At 45.2% G+C, this 14,602-nt stretch overlaps 4 protein-coding genes across 8 annotated transcripts; 2 read left to right on the forward strand and 2 right to left on the reverse strand.

Moving 5' to 3' along the window:
• The first annotated feature begins 144 nt into the window (after positions 1-144).
• Positions 145-4,068, forward strand: LOC105694997 (ankyrin repeat domain-containing protein 27-like). Of its 4 annotated transcripts, none has more exons than XM_012416201.2 (4): positions 145-510; positions 778-1,274; positions 1,345-2,339; positions 2,434-4,068. In XM_012416201.2, the coding sequence occupies exons 2-4, from the start codon at positions 808-810 to the stop codon at positions 3,738-3,740; spliced, it is 2,769 nt and encodes a 922-aa protein (XP_012271624.1). In that variant the 5' UTR covers positions 145-510; positions 778-807; the 3' UTR covers positions 3,741-4,068. The 4 variants fall into 4 exon arrangements, with proteins under 4 accessions (XP_012271624.1, XP_012271625.1, XP_012271626.1 ...); XM_012416202.2 differs by having other exon boundaries at positions 870-1,274; XM_012416203.2 differs by having other exon boundaries at positions 976-1,274.
• A 239-nt stretch (positions 4,069-4,307) lies between these two features.
• Positions 4,308-9,077, reverse strand: LOC105694996 (serine/threonine-protein kinase/endoribonuclease IRE1). Of its 2 annotated transcripts, none has more exons than XM_012416198.2 (13): positions 8,492-9,077; positions 8,308-8,428; positions 8,186-8,228; positions 7,738-8,117; positions 7,438-7,657; positions 7,117-7,361; positions 6,709-7,040; positions 6,425-6,591; positions 6,052-6,338; positions 5,674-5,970; positions 5,410-5,582; positions 5,145-5,336; positions 4,308-5,064 (listed from the first exon to the last, which is right to left on the reverse strand). In XM_012416198.2, the coding sequence occupies exons 1-13, from the start codon at positions 8,582-8,584 to the stop codon at positions 4,699-4,701; spliced, it is 2,916 nt and encodes a 971-aa protein (XP_012271621.1). In that variant the 5' UTR covers positions 8,585-9,077; the 3' UTR covers positions 4,308-4,698. The 2 variants fall into 2 exon arrangements, with proteins under 2 accessions (XP_012271621.1, XP_012271622.1); XM_012416199.1 differs by having other exon boundaries at positions 6,425-6,579; positions 8,492-9,075.
• Positions 9,078-9,154: 77 nt separating this feature from the next.
• LOC105695011 (DNA-directed RNA polymerases I, II, and III subunit RPABC1) lies at positions 9,155-10,235 on the forward strand. The gene is made up of 3 exons (XM_012416221.2): positions 9,155-9,264; positions 9,443-9,774; positions 9,845-10,235. The coding sequence occupies exons 2-3, from the start codon at positions 9,473-9,475 to the stop codon at positions 10,173-10,175; spliced, it is 633 nt and encodes a 210-aa protein (XP_012271644.1). The 5' UTR covers positions 9,155-9,264; positions 9,443-9,472; the 3' UTR covers positions 10,176-10,235.
• Positions 10,236-10,472: 237 nt separating this feature from the next.
• Positions 10,473-14,518, reverse strand: LOC105695010 (protein enhancer of sevenless 2B). Its single transcript, XM_012416220.2, has 6 exons — positions 14,068-14,518; positions 13,571-13,668; positions 13,372-13,491; positions 13,114-13,279; positions 12,830-13,003; positions 10,473-12,739 (listed from the first exon to the last, which is right to left on the reverse strand). Exons 1-5 carry the CDS (start codon positions 14,143-14,145, stop codon positions 12,830-12,832), a joined length of 636 nt encoding a protein of 211 aa, XP_012271643.1. The 5' UTR covers positions 14,146-14,518; the 3' UTR covers positions 10,473-12,739.
• Positions 14,519-14,602: the final 84 nt, after the last annotated feature.

The raw sequence follows: 14,602 nt of genomic DNA on the forward strand, positions 1-14,602 counted from the left end.
ATATGATGATAAAAGAGGTGGCTTAATTTGGCTACCTCGATACTCTTTATTTTCTCCTAATAAAATATGGAATTAAAATGGCCGTGGAGGGGCCGAATTATGAGTATTCACAAGAGAACGTGCAATGAAAGAGATTACAGAAACTGTGCTTATCTCTATTGACGTTTCTGTAAGGTTAAGTTGCCATGCAACCATTGCACATGAGTTTTCTAATTTGTTTCGATTGAAGAAACGAGAAATCTATGTTGTTTTAATAAATAACACAATTTATGTCAGCGATTAGTAATTGTAAAAACAAATTGTGCTACAACTTTTTGTGGAGAGGTTGACCATCTAGAAATGCTGCTGGCCAAAGGCTTTCCAGGCGTATCAATTACTGATTGCTTTCCAGACATCTCCCTAGAGGCAGAACCAGTGTTGAACAGGCACCGATGAGTAGAAGTTGTACCCTGGGAACGGTCACTTGACACTTGGGTTTTCACCTGCTTCTCTGCGGTGCCGATACCTGTGGTAAGAGAACTCTGTTATTATATCCACTTGTTCGATAAAATCAAGAAGTCATTGACTCGTATGTACATTGCACCTTCAAGAAATCTCATTAGCAATGGCATTCGCAGTTAATCGCTGCAAAGATAAGATGCGTCTCGGTGCGATAAATTCTAATTCCGTAGTTAAGTTTGTTTTCAAGCAGTTTTAATTTCCATACCTTGGCAAGAGCGTATGGGCTTTAATTCGACAGATCTAGCAATAACTAATACTTCACTATGTGCTCCAAAGATAAGACTACACGTGGCAAAGTTTTCTCATATGTGCCACGGGGCGATATCCCTTTTTTCCTGCCTCTTTGGACCGGCTGGCTTCTTGCTCAGAAGAAGGATTTACCCTCGAGCGACCTCGCGCCCCCTGGTTTCATGGATCGACCGGGTCATGGAGTCGTGCTACGACGAGGACCTCTCCGAGAACCCATTCTTACAGGAGTTCCGCAAAGAACACAGCTGCACCTACGAGAAAGCCATCAACGAGGGTTGGATTATCTGCGTGCCACGATGCGGGAGCTTCACGAGGAGTTCCTTACGAGAAGACGACTTTCTGAGCCACGTGCTAATCCCTACCGAAGATCCATCGATGAAACGCTTTCACACTTTAGCTGGGAGGGAAGTCGAGTTATGCAACAGAGTGCTAACCATAAAGTACGATACTGCCAAGCCTCGCTCTTCGCACCTTCTCTTTGAGGAGACCTTCTACACGGAAGATCTGCACAAGTATCGAATATGGTAAGCAAATCAACTCAATAATAACCTAAATACCGTGCGTAAATTATCAAAGCCTATGTTCGCTACACAGGTGCATCGAGCAGCCTTTGGAGCAGGACACCTCGACCCCTGAAGATAGGATATCCGTCGTAACGAATCTCCGGGAGTGCATGGACCTACTCTGGACGGAGATCCTGGAGAAGAGCATCTTGAAGGAGTTGGACCGAGCCATCGAAGACTTCCAACAGGTACACGAGACTCTGGAGAATGAGCCTCTGAGTGCCCAGCGAGACCTGGTGGGTACCCTGTACGCAAACGGGCTCAGAATCGTCCTGAAGGACAGCAGGATGAGGCAGAGGACGACCACCAGTCGACACATCCTTAGGACGGTGAAAATCTCTATCGAGACCTACATCCTGCATGGAGTGCGGAAGCTGTTGCCCAGATCAGTCTTCGCAAGGACTGCTTTCGAGGACGCTAACTTGAATAAGATCATAAAGAACTTGAACGAACTGGAATTGAAGGACCTAGGTATCCGGCCAGACTTGTACGAAGGTGTTCTCAGGGGAAAGCAGGAGTTGGCGAGATTGGACGGATTTTCAACAGTTTTGGGGAAAGTCGGTTGCCTGAAGAGAGTGGTCCACTTCCTGTCTCAGGGCGAGGCGTCCGTCTCCTCGGACGACTTGCTTCCGGTGCTAGTGTTCCTCGTCATCAGGGCAGGTCTCCCCAACTGGATCGGCCAGTTGGCCTTCATGAAGAATTTCAGATTTTCCTCGAACTCCACCTGCGAGGCCGACGAGGCAGGCTTCCTGATAACTTCCCTGGAGGCTGCGGTAGAGCACGTCAAGTCTGGAATTCTGACAGGACCTGCGAACCCAGAAGCCGATATCCCGGTGGACGAGTGTGCGGATTCGAAAGTCGTTCCGAAGGACGAGGAGATCTCACTGGGATATCTATTCGAGCACGTGAGAAAGGGCGACCTGGCAGTGGTACGGCAGGTCTTGTCGAAGGAGCCTCCGGAACCTGATAATAGCAAGCTGTGCCACCCTCTCTGTTCCTGCGAGCTCTGCGAACAGCGAGTAACAGGTACGCGCGTCTAGGCGTCCGAAACACCGTCTTGAGGTCGAAATCTCTATCTAGACGCCTAAAATCATCCTGACCTCCACACCTCTTGTTGCAGGGGATCCTCAGCTGGGGCTTCCCACGGTCCATTGGAGAGACGACAAAGGCCTAACCGCTCTCCACCTGGCCTGTTTTTATGGTCACGCAGTTCTAGTGGACTTTCTGCTCTCGAAAGAGGCAAACGTCAACGACATAGATGCCGACGGTGCAACCCCATTGCACTGCGCAGCCTCCAGTGGGCACCAAAACGCCCTGCTATTGCTGCTCCAGGCGAATGCAGACCCAACGATAGCTGACACCAGAGGAAACACTCCGTTGCATCTTGCAGCGGACCATGGCCACGAAGCCTGTGTCAAGGCTCTGCTCCACTTCGCCGAGCACATGAGGATCCTCATCGAGACCGATGCGGCCAATTGTAACGGGGACACCGCTCTCCACCATGCTTCCAAGTGGGGCTACGCTGGGATAGCCAAGGTTCTCCTGGAGTACGGAGCAGATCATAAGGTCAAAAATCGCCAAGGTCACTCTCCACTATCCGTAGCCCATAGCACTCATCTGGCAAGACTCCTGGAGTCCCAGACTCGCGACGTGACTCCTGCGATTCCGGTCGAACGCCCAGAGTACCTTCCCAGCAGAGAGGAGTCCACGTCTTCCGGGTCGGCCACTCCTGATTCTAAGGGAGAGCCTCAAGGCCGTCGATTCCTGGAGGAGCGACTTCGCAGGACGGAAAGACTCCTGTCTGCTGTAGCCGAAGGAGATGTTAGATTAGCCTGCTATTACCTAGGACTGGAAGGTCCCAGAAAGCCCTTCGATCAATGCCTGGAGCCATCGACGGATCTGTGCCATCCTCTTTGCGACTGCCAGAAATGCATCTCTCAGGACCCCGAAGACTTCGATGAACTTAGACAGCTTAGAGAGGGGAGGGATAAGAGGGAGACTCCTGGTAATTTCCTCAGGGTGAATGCGTGCAACGAGAAGGGGGAATCCGCTCTTCACGTTGCCTCTGCCAATGGATGCATCGAAATGGTCAGGTTGCTCCTGGATGCCGGAGCTGACGTCGGAGCCAGGACCAAACTCGATGGCCGAGTTCCTCTTCATCTGGCCTGCCGATCTGGGAGTCATGAGGTCGCGAAACTCCTTCTAGAGTGTGGAACCTGCAACCCTGACGTGAAGGATCTGCAGGGTGACACTCCGTTGCACCTCGCCTGTAGGACTGGAAACAATAGGATTGCTGAGTTGCTCGTAAGACATGGCTGCGATACCAGGATCAGGAATTCAAAAGGATTGACTGCTCTGGAAGAGGCCCATACTAAGTCGATGGATGTTGCCAAGATCGTTGTCAAGGTCCTTGGAGCTGGACTGTGATAGGACAAAGAGATCTTAAGTACCTACCTGGATCGAAGAGGACCAAGAATGATTCCGAAAGGCTGAGGACCCTTACGCAGAGGAGTGATAGGCAAATCACGGAATATTTAACTCGTAACCTTAGTGCTAGTCTTTGAGATCGATCAGGATTTTTCTGGGAAGAATCGACGTAGTCATTAATTAATTTGTACATAAATATAAATTGTGCGATATAATAAAATATGTAATTTACATTTCCTCATCGTTGCTAGATGTACATACGTACAGTTATTATATATATATAAAATTTATATTACGACTAAATGTGGTTCGTCAAATATATTTTGTACAGCGAATCCATTAGATCTCTTGTCAACCCCTAAAACCCATGAAAGCATCGTAATACTACCATGTCCACACTCTTGTAAAATTGGTTTATGTTAAACTTCTCCGCGATTGTAGCCAATCGAGTAATTTCTACTCATGTGACAATACAATACAAAGATATCATAAAATATCATTGACTTCGTGATGTTACGTTTCGTGTGAATAACTGGGAATGTAGGTAAACGTGGAACACCTCTTGCGTCCATTCTCACGGATTTATCGTATAAAAACATCAAAAACTGTCCGACTTAGTGAACTACGATATTTACAAGATACCGGTTGGGACGAGCCGGTGGATTCCATTGAAATGGGAAACCTTAACATCACAGAAGTTCATCCATAGACTTTGAGAAAAATGTCGAGAAAACGTGACACACTTACTGCAAGATTCCTTCGCTGGGTGGAATCATTTCTTAACCTGCAAAACCGTAAACACTTCTCAACCGATGAAGGGTATCACTTATCCCATTGGTTGGAGACTTTTTTACCACTTGCACGTTAGGTAATTGTTTTACATAACGGATCACACAGTTCATGGATCGGCGCACTCGCTCTTGAACAACTCGTTACGCACCGGGAATTCAGGACACATTCAATCAGGTGCCGAAGGTAAAGTCCAAACGAGAGACTCCTCGACTTTCCGCTTCTCCTGCTTCCGTTTAGGTCCTCGAAACCTAGACCTCTGTGGACTCCAGATTACGGTATCGTGAGTCCTCCACGTGGGTACCGCGACAGTCTCTGCAGCATCCCCGGGATCGGGGCTGTCTTTTTCACACAGAAACTCATACTCCGAATCGTAGTAATGTCTCAGCGTGGGCTCGGAACGAAAGCTCTGCATCGCGCACCAGACGTGCGTCAAGAGATACGAAAACCTCGAAAGCCAATATTCTACGAATTCTCCAGGAATTTCACCTAGGCTACGTTGCGCTTCGGAGGTTAGTTCCCTGTAGTGGTGTTTCTGTTAACGAGGACAGATTCTTCGAGTTAGTGTATTTTGAATATCTCAATGGGTGAGAAAAAATAATGTTAAACGGTCACCTTATTCCGAAGGGCTCTTAAGAGGTCCCGGACACTCTCTCCACGGTAGCTCCTGTATCTTCGAAGGTCAGCAGCCACCTCGACATCGATGTGCAATCTCCAATCTCCCTGGACGACTTTCCTCCCTCCGGACTCCAGAGCTATCAAGGCAGCACTGTCTGGCTCGTCTTTTTCTACTCTGTCGCTGACCTCCTACGGGGATAAAAAGGACCACCGATATAAAAAATCAAGGTGCAAAAATCGATAAAGGACTCGAAGCGAATACCTGAAAGAAGTTAAGAACTTGGCCAGCATCCCAGAACATGGGATAGCTACAGATAGCCGTAGCTGGTGGCCTGTCGGAAGGATTCGCAGAGATCATCGCTTTGATCAGGACTCGTGCCAACTCCTTATCACTCGCAGAGACGTCCTGCAGTGTTGACAAATCATTCTCACCACCTGGTGAAAAGGTGTCACGAAGATGAAAATCGAAATGACGTTTACAAAGGAATCTTAAATTTTAACTTTGAGCTCATGCCACTAAACTTACAGAGAATGTTTGCCTGCCGTCGGAGAGGGTCACCGAAGGGGTGTTTGCCTCCTGACAGGACGTAGTAAAAGACACAGCCCAAGGAGAAGATGTCTACGGCACAGGTGGTCCTTTGTCCGTTAAATATTTCCGGCGCTATCCACCCGTCCGTTCCAGTCACTCCTGATCTTCTCGAGAAGGACATTCGACCCAGTTGAAGTTTCTTGCAGAGTCCGAAGTCAGATATCATCGCCCTAACCTCTCCTCGAGGACCTGGCACCGATAGTAAAACATTGTGCGGTTTGATATCCCTGTGGACTAAAAGTTAAAGCGATTATGATCTACACGTCGATATACAAACTAGACCTAACGAACGAGGACATGGGAGCCTTGACTCACCGATGTCCAAGAAATGAAGATGAGCAAGACCAAAGGTCGCTTGTCTGAGGATGTTCTTCACTGAGATCTTATTTTTATTGTACCTCCCAGCCACGTAATCCTGTAAAGTCGCCTCGGCCAATTCCAAGGCGATGTATCGAAACATTCGATCCTGCTCCATACAAAAGTAGCGAACCACGTTTGCATGGGCGTCGGATTCTCTTAGAAGCGCAACTTCTCGGTCTGCAAATGTGAAGCAATCTGGCAAAAGACGCTTCACCGCTACCAGTCTTCCGTCGAATTCACCCCTAGAAGAACAAAACGTTCTCGGTGATTTATTTAATAAATCTCGAAACGAAACCTTGAAGGAAATATCGAAATGGGATTTAATCACTTGTATACGAAGGTTCCCTCGCATCCCTTTCCTAAAACCTCGCAGGTGTTGAACGTGATCTTCCCAATCCTGACCAGACCTTCACCGATGTCTTCGGGGGCAGCCAAGTTTCCATGTTTGCCGTTGCTGCCTGTTCGGCTGTTCTCCCTGGAACCCTGATCAAGTTGCTACTCTTAGGCGTGGCGTACAAATTCTTGATAAATCCCTGGTTACTTATGGCACATCGGAGAACTTTACACGTTCCACTCAGTTATCAAGACACTGCGATCAAATTGGATGATTACCTGGGACAGCTGCTGGAACTCCTTGAACTGGACGTTCAGATACCAGAACATTGCAATGACGCAGCTTAGTAAAATGACGAGAGCTAGTTTGAGGCCTTTATTTTCCTGTCGACTGATCCAACCTCTGCTGGCATTGTACGTAGCTGACACAGCTCTTCTCCAGTTTTTCGCCTCGATAGTTGCGTTTCTGCACTCGTCAGTTTGCACAGTTTTCGTGGAAAGTGTTGACAGGTTCAAAACAAATGGATCAGAGTGAATTACAGGGTCCGATCGCCCCGTGATCTGCAGTGGCTGATTCTGAAGCTGATACTCAGTGGGGACCTTGTAATATCCTGTTAAATAATTTTACATTATAAGAAATATTATCTTAGGAGTTATCGAAGTAGTATACAAGAAAAATTAATTCACCGGTGGTCACTATCCTATCTCGAGTCATACTTTGATAATCATCTTGCGATTGTTCGATGTGATTCATGCGCACATGAGCTCCCGGAAGAGGAATAGAGTGTTGGTTTTCCTGTGCCTCCTGTATTATCAACGGCCCTTCGAGCATTAAATGACCTGCCTTGCTCGATATCGTTGCAGTGGACGAGTCAGCTAAAGATGGCAAGGCATACAAACCATGCTGATGTTCTCCAATATACAAAGTTTGGCTGAAAAAGTATTAATCATGTAGTACCACTTTGGACAATTTTTACCTGTCGATTCTTTATGATAAATGTAACCTACAATAATTGAAAGTCACTTGGCTTAGTTATAAATTGCTGTAATAAATGATCTAACGTTCCATCGGCAACGCTGGTAAATGGTACAGAAGTAAGTCCATCGTCACTGACGGTATATGCTGCTATTACGGGACTTCCCAAGTCCAATTCCCAAAGTAGAAAACCTAACCTACGATTCAGTGTTACCACTCGGCCAGTAGAGCTGGTAGTAAAGTGTACCAGATCTGGGAGAAAAGTAATCTTATTGTAGAAAATATAAAATAGATCCACATTAAAATAGGTAATATTGATAAGGATCACAAACCATAATTTTCTGATCCATCAGGATCTATCTTGGATGCTGAGTAATCGTAAAAGGTAACATTCCACTTCCTGTCTTTGTGCTTGCTATCGATCATAATAACATTATATTCTGTGCGACCTACAAAGATTGCATCTTGCGTTTCAAGAGGGCAAGTATTTTCTGCTTTATCAAAGCTTAAGAGCTGCTTCCTCGCCCCCGATCGTGGGTCGATGCTAAACCATGTATCAATTTTTCTTCCGGTATATAGTATTCCATCGCTACTTCTGCAGGGACTGCTGGCAACTAATTGCGGTATAGTAAACGGAAGTTTCTTAAGAGCCTCCGTCTCTGTACCAAATAAGTATAAAGATCCATCTTTTGGATCTGGCAGGAATCTAGGCCTAAAGCAGCACATTGATCAGAATTCAATTTTTCAGCAAAAATTTTTGGTATGCAACCGTTCACTTACATTGTTGTCTCGGAAACATCAACCGGTACTTTTACTACAGGCTCTGCAATAAATTCACATCAAATACCTAATGCACATGAAAGGAAGAATAAATACATGAAAAAAATATATATAATCTCTACCATCGTCGTGTCTCCAACGTATTTCCCCTGATTTATGTCCAACACCGATAAATGATCCTGCTAGGGTTGCAAACATCAGCAGAGTGTCCTCTTGGTCCGAGATTAAATCTGTACTGTGATTCTGTAAGATATGATGTAATTTTAGCTCATGTCTGGACTTTAAAACAGCAGACGCAGAACTTACCTCTGCTACCTGCTGCGCAAGGCCAGGCGAACTGCCCAATAGAGCAACAAGAAACGCAAGAAGCCACATTTTAAATCGTTTATGCTGCATCATATCAATCGGAGTTTTCAGCTATTTGTAAGATTACATAGATGCAAGTTACCATATTTGGAAGTGCATGAACCATTAACGGACGTGTCATACATGTCTTCAATAGCGAAAGAGGTTATGTATCCCTCTCCTTGAGACAAGAGTACGAGAAACCATTTTAAGCATCACGCAGGCATACCTACAGTACATCTTGATTATTTTGTAACAACTAAGCTGCAAAAATCGAGCTTTTCATTTCCTTTAATTGATAGGACACAAAACTTGCGTCATCTCGAGCTGAGAAAAATATAAGCTTCGTGGCTCCGCATTACAATCGCACATTGTCAATAGTTTCAGCTTCCCATTGTTGCACTTTGACGATTTGGCCATTATTTAAATTAATAGCACGTACGGGTTTCGATTATTTCAGAATTCTGTTGTTTAAGAAACGACTCTACCAAAGAACTGTCAAAGTATAATTTATGTCGACGAATGGACATGGTCCGCTCATTTAGAATATTCCAAGATGTGAAACTTCACCTGAGTAGACTGTATAGAAAGCAGAGATAATAGAAGATTGGCGCCATCTATTCGAAAAGTGATAAACTCTTTAGACAGGCACATAACCTCAAACAATTACGATTTTGAACTCGTGCAGTTTGAACCTGTTAAGTGACGTTAATCTAAACGTTAACAATTGAAAGGTATTTATATAGTTTAAGCCTTGACTGTTTGTATGAAATTGTACGTATTTGTTTCTACAATAATGAAGCAAAATGAGAAATCATGTTACACTATAGTTACTTGCAGAGAATAAATCATGATTTTAATATACTGACATCAACAAAGGTTTCTAAAAATTTTCATTTTTTATTTATAAAGATATACATTCTAAGTGAATATTGAGACGACATGGATGACGAAGCAGAGACATACAAATTATGGAGGATTAGAAAAACGGTGATGCAGCTGTGTCACGATCGAGGGTATCTCGTAACACAGGACGAGTTGGATCAAACGTTGGAACACTTCAAAGAACAATTTGGGGATAAACCAAGTGAGAAAAGGCCGGCACGTAGTGATCTTATTGTTCTCGTAGCCCACAATGACGACCCGACCAATCAGTTATTTGTGTTCTTCCCGGATGAGCCGAAGATTGGGATTAAAACTATTAAGACATATTGCCAGCGTATGCAAGAAGAGAAGATTCACAGGTAAATTGGTTCCATTAATTCATAACTTATAAAATGAGGTGATTTCTATATTGATTATTAATTTTTATAGAGCCATTATAGTCGTGCAACAAGGCATGACTCCCTCCGCCAAACAATCCTTAGTAGACATGGCTCCAAAATACATTCTGGAACAATTCCTGGAGTCTGAACTTTTAATAAACATAACGGAACATGAGTTGGTCCCAGAGCACATCGTATTGACACCTGATGAAAAAGAGGAACTCCTTACCAGATACAAGTTGAAGGAAAACCAACTGATGCGCATTCAAGCCGGTGACCCCGTAGCTCGATACTTTGGTCTGAAAAGAGGACAAGTAGTAAAAATCATTCGCCCGTCTGAAACCGCAGGAAGGTACATATCGTACCGACTTGTGTGCTGAACGTACAAACTTTGCTCTCAGTCATTGATCTGTGATTCTTAATTATCGATAACTCATAAATGTTCATAAGTCGAAGACAGTATTTTCCACAGCCCGAGAGAGGGTAATTACACAAATAATAAATAGTTTCCACCATTTAACAAATCTCATTTCATTGGTCCCTCCCGTCGGTGACAGGCATGTAGACTCAAATGAAAATCCATGAAAGGATGATGCATAAAGTGACACCGCATACGCAGTAAGTTCTTTCCGAAAGAGACTGCGAGGTTGGATGAGTAAAAAAAGAACGCACGCATATCCGATTAATGTAATGTAATGTACATATGTATATACTATATATATATATGCATAGTTAATCATAAAACATAACATAACGCGATGATGACGATGACGATGATACCACTGCATAGGTCGTCGTTATAAACGTGATAAGAGGCTAGCTTTCCATCCGTGTTTATATGTGCAAAGTGAAGCTTTCATTTGCCTGGGTCGTGCTGAAAACGACTTGGAGAAACGAAAAGAAAGAAAAAAAAAAGAAAGAGAGAAAATGTGTGTGTGTATATATATATATATATATATCTACGTATATAAATGTATAATACTTTTGCTCCTCTACAGATATCGAGAGTTCCTTAACTGAGGGATGAATCGAAAAATGAGAGCGAAAAAACGGTCAGCCGGCTCCGAAACGGATCAACGGGCTGATTTGCATGTAGTTGTCAACGATCGTCTCGCCTCTCGGCAAACTCGACTTCTGGGATCTCGAAATTGTAGCATTTACAAGGAACGCGCGGATTCATATCTTCGCACTTCCACCGAAGTTACGACAAAGTTTCGACATTAAATTCGCGATTTCCAAATCCTAGGCAGACTAGAATCGATGGCCGTCGACGTTTCCCTCTGTATGTATACAAATCTACATATCGGTGTCAACGCTTCCTCCAAAAGAAAAAAAAAATTCGCCCCCTCGCGCGACACAATTTCTCCCGCGCGGCTAATAAGTAAAAATAAAAAATCCTCGACGGTACTTTCTGTACACGTACTCGCAAAGTATCCTGAAAATATCGCACTCATCGTGCCTACACGTCGAGTTTTACTCGTTAGCCGACCTCGTCGATTTCGTGCGCCGTTTTGAAGATCAGGAAAAAACCACCGTGGTGCGTACGTGCGTGCGTGTTTCGTTCCCGTGTATCTACATAACTCGTGCCTACTACCACAAGGGGAGGAATGAATTACCCTGAGCTAGACGCTAACCTGCATATCTTCTCCTGTTCCAAAACAGATAACGGCAGTATACAACTCGAGAGGTTATCCACTCGCTGGATCACGGATTTTAACACCCAAAATCACGTGGAAATCAGCTGTAAGTTGTTGAGAGTTACCGAAACATTGTCACAATTTTAAGGCTAATAGTCCTCAATTACCGAGTCCATGTTCTTTATAAAACAAAATCAAAGGCAATCGGTTCTCAAAGGAAGAAATAGTTTTCACCAATTTCCAAGTGAACAGCCCCTCGATATGACTTGTTTAAAAAAAATCAATCGTCCAAGGATTTACTCGAGTCAACCTAACATGCGTTACACATTTTTTTAGGCAGTACTACTTAATGCAGTTAACACGCATCGGCTACACATATTTCCATTCCCCTTCGTTGATCAGGTTACAAGTATTACGGTCCCAATCTATTATTCTCCGGACCCAGAATGCTAAAAGGCGACACGTCTCGATGCTACCGCTTTAATTTAACGGCTTATATACATATATACGTATACCTATATATATATATATATATGTATATAATTATGTATAGTGTATATCAACGCGTAATTCCCCCGGTATCGGTTAAAACCACTAGCTAGGCCCTCGAATCGTCGAAAAGAAGTTCATCCTTTCACCCCAGGGTGCGGTGAAGAGGGTAGAGGAAGAGATTATTGAAAAAATACAAAGTCACCCGCCGTTCAATGTTCCCCCCCTCCCGGGGAGGGGGAGAAGCGCGTTTTGTTGCCGAGCTCCTGTAATACGGTTGTCACATGGCCGCGGGGATGGCAACGCGCGTTGGGCACGTTGCATCGGTGAATTATTGTACAGTTCCAGGCACGAGTTGCCCCGAGGGAGACCGAGATACGGGTTGCACGAGAATGGACGAGCCTTAGGAATTAATATCTTAGACTAATCGTGGGGAGAGAGTCGAGTCTCCTCAGGGCGACTCGTACATCCGTGAGAACCTCGTGTTCCCGACGAACTGAAAATGTCGATGCATTTCTTTCGTCTCCGGATATTATTTTCCCCCCGTTTCCCTCGTGACGACGGACAGGTGGATGCGATTTTCGTCTCCCAACCTGGTCAGGTAACGCATCCGGTTGAGCGTGGGTAATTTTCCATTTGCCAAAGTGCTGCATCGTTTACACGGCTCCCGACCGCCGATACAATCTGGCGGCCCACTCGATAAGCGGCGTTTGTAGAATCTCGTTTATCGGTTCCGCGGTTAGTCTGATCTCGTAGGTGATGTGCCTGGGATAAGCTGGTGAATCACGTCGTCCGTTACCACAAGACCGGTACAAAGTCTGCGATTAATAATTGAGATTATTAGCGTTAAAGTCGTGTTAATAGACGAGATTTAGTAGTTAACGTTACTTAGGTGATTCTCTCGTTACCTAAGAATGGTAGGGAGTAACGTAAGTAGATGGGAATAGTCCCCTTCTGTTGCCGATCTCACCGTGCCACCAGTGCTGGTCGGTGCGATCCGTCACAGTGATGACATCGCCTCTTCTGAACTCCAGCTCTCCAGGCTCCTGGGGTGTAAAGTCGTACAATGCCTGCACTAGACACTGAAAAATCCAGATGTTCCAGTTACTTTGAGGAAAAAGTCAACAATCTGGAGATTAAGTAAGTGTTCTTGATAGGTTGCGCAACTGGAGAATAAAATCGAGTCCTCTACCTCTTCTGGAATCATGTCGCGTAGTTTGACATCCTGCGAACGTGAAACCGATGCTGTACGGTGGTACTCTACCAGTTCGTTCAAACTGTTGAATTTAACAACCCAAAGAAAGAACTTTCCTTGCGCATCTCGTAGGACTTTGAAATGTTGCACGCCATCGGAGCACCTGGAACGTGCAATGATTCGGTGAGGGATATTCACTGACGAAAGTCATCGATTTAAATTGTTCAACGATCCACAGATAAATTATTGACTTACTTGACAGAGAGAGAAAAATCTCCCGGTGAGCTCTCGCTGATCCTTATGAGGAAGGCACCTTCGTGTTTGTTCATTAGTAGTCTTTCTGCATCTGCTCTAGTAATTCTACCATAGTACCAACTACAAACAGAGCGAAAGCCAAATAAACCTCCTCTAAATCTACCAAAATTTTGCAAAATACAAATCCAAGTCCACTCACTCGTGATTCTTCATTTCTATGTAGTTGCTTGGTATGAGGCCTTCTCTAGAGTCCAATTCTGCTCTGTACCAATTCATGTCATCCTCCATATTAAGGATCTATCAATAAAATAAAAACGCTCCATTAAATCTCTCCCTTATCTCGAATCATCGATTTCACTCCAACAAAGAATCCCCTCTAAAAGATCCTTTAAATCTCAGGTTTTCTCGCCTAACGTAAAGACATGACAGACCCCTTCGCAGTCCTTCGGCAAATTTTAAGCAACCCCGATGCACATCGAGTACATTTAATTTAAGCCCTTGAAGCATGCAAAGCTCATCGCAGTGCATACAAAAGGTAATATCAAAATCACGATGGGAAGCTGCCAAGCACCCGATTGTTATCAAACATCATCAGCCCGAAGCATCATCACTCCTGACACCTGGTAGAGCTCGATAAACAGAAACGAGGGGCACAGAGCTCTGGGTTTCGGAAAGGAGGAAAACCCATTTTCGCACCTTGAGTATCTGACTGCGGCGAAAGCTGAGCTCGTCCTCGGCCGTAGCGGTAAAGTCGTGCTTGGCTATCGCCTCCATTTCCCAGTGGCACCCAGTCTCTCCTCCCGATCTTCTCGAACTCTCGGGCCCGTTCGTCCGGAGTATAGGGTCGCCTCCCTCCGAGGTTTCCGGGACAGGTCGAGATATTCGTCAGGTTTCCGTTGGGGCCCAGTAATCGCGATCCGAGGAGGTGTTCAACGTCGGTGTCCGGTTTTGCCTCCGCTGGCCCTTGCCACCCCTGCGCCGACCGTAGTCTCCCTGCCGCCTGCTTTACCTTGGGAGAGACTCGGGGAGGGACACGTATCCGCACACGGTGCACGTATCACGGTATCGTGATATTACCCGGACGGTGCGTAGCGAATCTCCGACGGGTTGCTACGTGTGCCTCGGCCCGTGTGTGCGTCAACACGGTGGACGCAACCTCTACGTACATATACGAAGCGCATACGCGGCGACAGTGGGGAGGTTAGGTGGGTGTGTGGAGCCGGTGGCGCCA

This window comes from Orussus abietinus, unplaced genomic scaffold (genome assembly GCF_000612105.2).
Source record: "Orussus abietinus isolate OABI.00-Male unplaced genomic scaffold, Oabi_2.0 scaffold59, whole genome shotgun sequence".
In the NCBI taxonomy this organism is placed as follows: domain Eukaryota; kingdom Metazoa; phylum Arthropoda; class Insecta; order Hymenoptera; family Orussidae; genus Orussus; species Orussus abietinus.

Excerpts from the sequence above, each read along its gene's own strand:
- LOC105694996 (XM_012416198.2), bottom strand. The coding sequence starts at position 8,584 with ATGATGCAGCATAAACGATTTAAAATGTGGCTTCTTGCGTTTCTTGTT. Across the intron at positions 5,971-6,051 it reads TCTTCATTTCTTGGACATCG|TCCACAGGGATATCAAACCG; the intron begins GTGAGTCAAGGC and ends TTTAACTTTTAG. Across the intron at positions 5,065-5,144 it reads TAAGAGCCCTTCGGAATAAG|AAACACCACTACAGGGAACT; the intron begins GTGACCGTTTAA and ends CCTCGTTAACAG.
- LOC105694997 (XM_012416200.1), top strand. The coding sequence starts at position 721 with ATGGGCTTTAATTCGACAGATCTAGCAATAACTAATACTTCACTATGT. Across the intron at positions 1,275-1,344 it reads CTGCACAAGTATCGAATATG|GTGCATCGAGCAGCCTTTGG; the intron begins GTAAGCAAATCA and ends TTCGCTACACAG. Across the intron at positions 2,340-2,433 it reads CTGCGAACAGCGAGTAACAG|GGGATCCTCAGCTGGGGCTT; the intron begins GTACGCGCGTCT and ends CTCTTGTTGCAG.
- LOC105695011 (XM_012416221.2), top strand. The coding sequence starts at position 9,473 with ATGGATGACGAAGCAGAGACATACAAATTATGGAGGATTAGAAAAACG. Across the intron at positions 9,775-9,844 it reads CAAGAAGAGAAGATTCACAG|AGCCATTATAGTCGTGCAAC; the intron begins GTAAATTGGTTC and ends TAATTTTTATAG.
- LOC105695010 (XM_012416220.2), bottom strand. The coding sequence starts at position 14,145 with ATGGAGGCGATAGCCAAGCACGACTTTACCGCTACGGCCGAGGACGAG. Across the intron at positions 13,280-13,371 it reads GATTTTTCTCTCTCTGTCAA|GTGCTCCGATGGCGTGCAAC; the intron begins GTAAGTCAATAA and ends TGCACGTTCCAG. Across the intron at positions 13,004-13,113 it reads GCGACATGATTCCAGAAGAG|TGTCTAGTGCAGGCATTGTA; the intron begins GTAGAGGACTCG and ends TGGATTTTTCAG.